At 52.4% G+C, this 2254-nt stretch overlaps 1 protein-coding gene across 1 annotated transcript; it reads right to left on the reverse strand.

Moving 5' to 3' along the window:
• Positions 1-1634: 1634 nt before the first annotated feature.
• On the reverse strand, positions 1635-2177 carry LOC122547947 (pre-mRNA-splicing factor 38-like; the record flags this gene model as incomplete). Its single annotated transcript, XM_043686509.1, has 2 exons — positions 1635-1694; positions 2088-2177. Coding segments are annotated over 2 exons (150 nt in total), but the record flags the coding sequence as incomplete, so codon positions are not given.
• Positions 2178-2254: the final 77 nt, after the last annotated feature.

The following is a 2254-nucleotide window of genomic DNA, read 5'->3' on the forward strand; positions in this document are numbered from 1 at the left end:
TGTGTGTCTCTCTCTGTCTCGAGTGTGAGTCTCCCTCTCTGTCTCAAGTGTGAGTCTCTCTCTCTGTCTCGAGTGTGAGTCTCTCTCTTTCTGTCTCGAGTGTGAGTCTCTCTCTCTCTCTCTCCGTGTCGCGTGTGAGTTTCTCTCTCCGTCTCGAGTGTCTCTCAGTCTCTGTCTCGAGTGACTCTCTCTCTCTCTCTCTCTCTCTCCAGTGTATGTCTCTCTCTCTCTCTGCCTCCAGTGTGAGTCTCTCTCTCCGTCCCGAGTGTGTGTCTCTCTCTCTCTGTCTCGAGTGAGCGTCTCTGTCTCGATTGTGTGTCTCTCTCTCTGTCTCAGGTGTGTGTCTCTCTCCGTCTCGCGTGTGTGTCTCTCTCTGTCTCGAGTGTGTGTCTCTACGTCTCGAGTGTGTGTCTCTCTCTCTCTCTGTCTCGAGTGTGTGTGTCTCTCTCCGTCTCGAGTGTGTTTCTCTCCGTCTCGAGTGTGTGTCTCTCCGTCTCGAGTGTGTGTCTCTCTCTGTCTCGAGTGTGTGTGTCTCTCTGTCTCGAGTGTGTGTCTCTCTCTGTCTCGAGTGTGTGTCTCTCTCTGTCTCGAGTGTGTTTCTCTCTGTCTCGAGTGTGTCTCTCTCTGTCTCGAGTGTGTGTCTCTCTGTCTCGAGTGTGTGTCTCTCTGTCTCGAGTGTGTGTCTCTCCGTCTCGAGTGTGTCTCTGTCTGTCTCGAGTGTGTCTCTGTCTCGAGTATGTCTCTCTTTGTCTCGAGTGTCTCTCTCTCTCTGTCTCGAGTGTGTCTCTGTCCCTCTCTCTGTCTCAAGTATGAGTCTCTCTCTCTGTCTCGAGTGTGAGTCTCTCTCTCTGTCTCGAGTGTGAGTCTCTCTGTCTCGTGTGAGTCTCTCTCTCTGTCTCGAGTGTGAGTCTCTCTCTCTCTGTTTCGAGTTTCTCTCTCTGTCTCGAGTGTGTGTGTCTCTCTCTATCTCGAGTGTCTCTCTCTCTCTCTCTGTCTCGAGTGTGTGTGTCTCTCTCTCTGTCTCGAGTGTCTCTCTCTCTCTGTCTCCAGTGGGTCTCTCTGTCTCGAGTCTCTATGTCTCTCTCTTGAGTGTCTCTCTCTCTTTCTGTCTCGAGTGTGTGTGTGTCTCTCTCTCTCTCTATCTCGAGTGACTCTCTGTCTCGAGTGTGGCTCTCTGTCTCGAGTGTGTGGCTCTCTCTGCCTCGAGTGTGTGGCTCTCTCTGTTTCGAGTGTGTCTCTCTCTGTCTCGAGTGTCTCTCTCTCTCTGTCTCTGTCTCGCGTGTGTGTCTCTCTCTGTCTCGAGTGTGTCTCTGTCTCGCTCTCTCTGTTTCGAGTGTCTCTGTCTCGAGTGACTCTCTCTCTTTCTGTCTCGAGTGTGTGTGTGTCTCTCTCTCCGTCTCGAGTGTCTCTTTCACTCTCTGTCTCGAGTGTGTGTCTCTGTCTCTCTCTGTCTCGAGTGTCTCTCTGTCTCGAGTGTCTCTCTGTCTCGAGTGTCTCTCTGTCTCGAGTGTCTCTCTCTCTCTGTCTCGAGTGTGTGTCTCTCTCTGTCGCCAGTGTGTCTCTGTCTCTCTCTCTCTCTGTCTCGAGTGACTCTCTCTCTTTCTGTCTCCAGTGTGTGTGTGTCTCTCTCTCTGTCTGTCTCGAGTGTCTCTCTGTCTGTCTCGAGTGTCTCTCTGTCTGTCTCGAGTGTCTCTCTCTCTCTGTCTCGAGTGTCTCTCTGTCTGTCTCGAGTGTCTCTCTCTCTCTGTCTCGAGTGTCTCTCTCTGTCTCGAGTGTGTGTCTCCCTCTGTCTCAAGTGTGTCTGTCTCTCTCTCTCTCTGTCTCGAGTGTCTCTGTCTCGAGTGTGAGTCTCTCTCCATCTCTCTCTCTCTCTCGAGTGTCTCTCTCTCTCTGTCTCGAATGAGTGTCTCTCTGCCTCGAGTGAGTGTCTCTTTGTCTCGAGTGAGTGTCTCTCTCTCTCTTTGTTTCGAGTGTGTGTCTCTCTCTCTCTCTCTGTCTCGAGTGTCTGTCTTGAGTGTCTCTCTGTCTCTATCTCGAATGTGTGTCTCTCTGACTCTCTCTCTTGACTGACTCACTCTTTCTCTCTCTCTCTCTCTCTCTCTCTCTCTCTCTCTCTCTCTCTCTCCCTCTCCCCGTCTCGCGTGTGTGTCCTCCCTCTCCCCGTCTCTCTCTCTCTCCCTCTCCCCGTCTCTCTCTCTCTCCCCGTCTCTCTCTCCCCGTCTCTCTCTCTCTCCCCGTCTCTCTCTCTCTCCCC

The sequence above is a fragment of the Chiloscyllium plagiosum genome, unplaced genomic scaffold (genome assembly GCF_004010195.1).
Source record: "Chiloscyllium plagiosum isolate BGI_BamShark_2017 unplaced genomic scaffold, ASM401019v2 scaf_462, whole genome shotgun sequence".
In the NCBI taxonomy this organism is placed as follows: Eukaryota; Metazoa; Chordata; class Chondrichthyes; order Orectolobiformes; family Hemiscylliidae; genus Chiloscyllium; species Chiloscyllium plagiosum.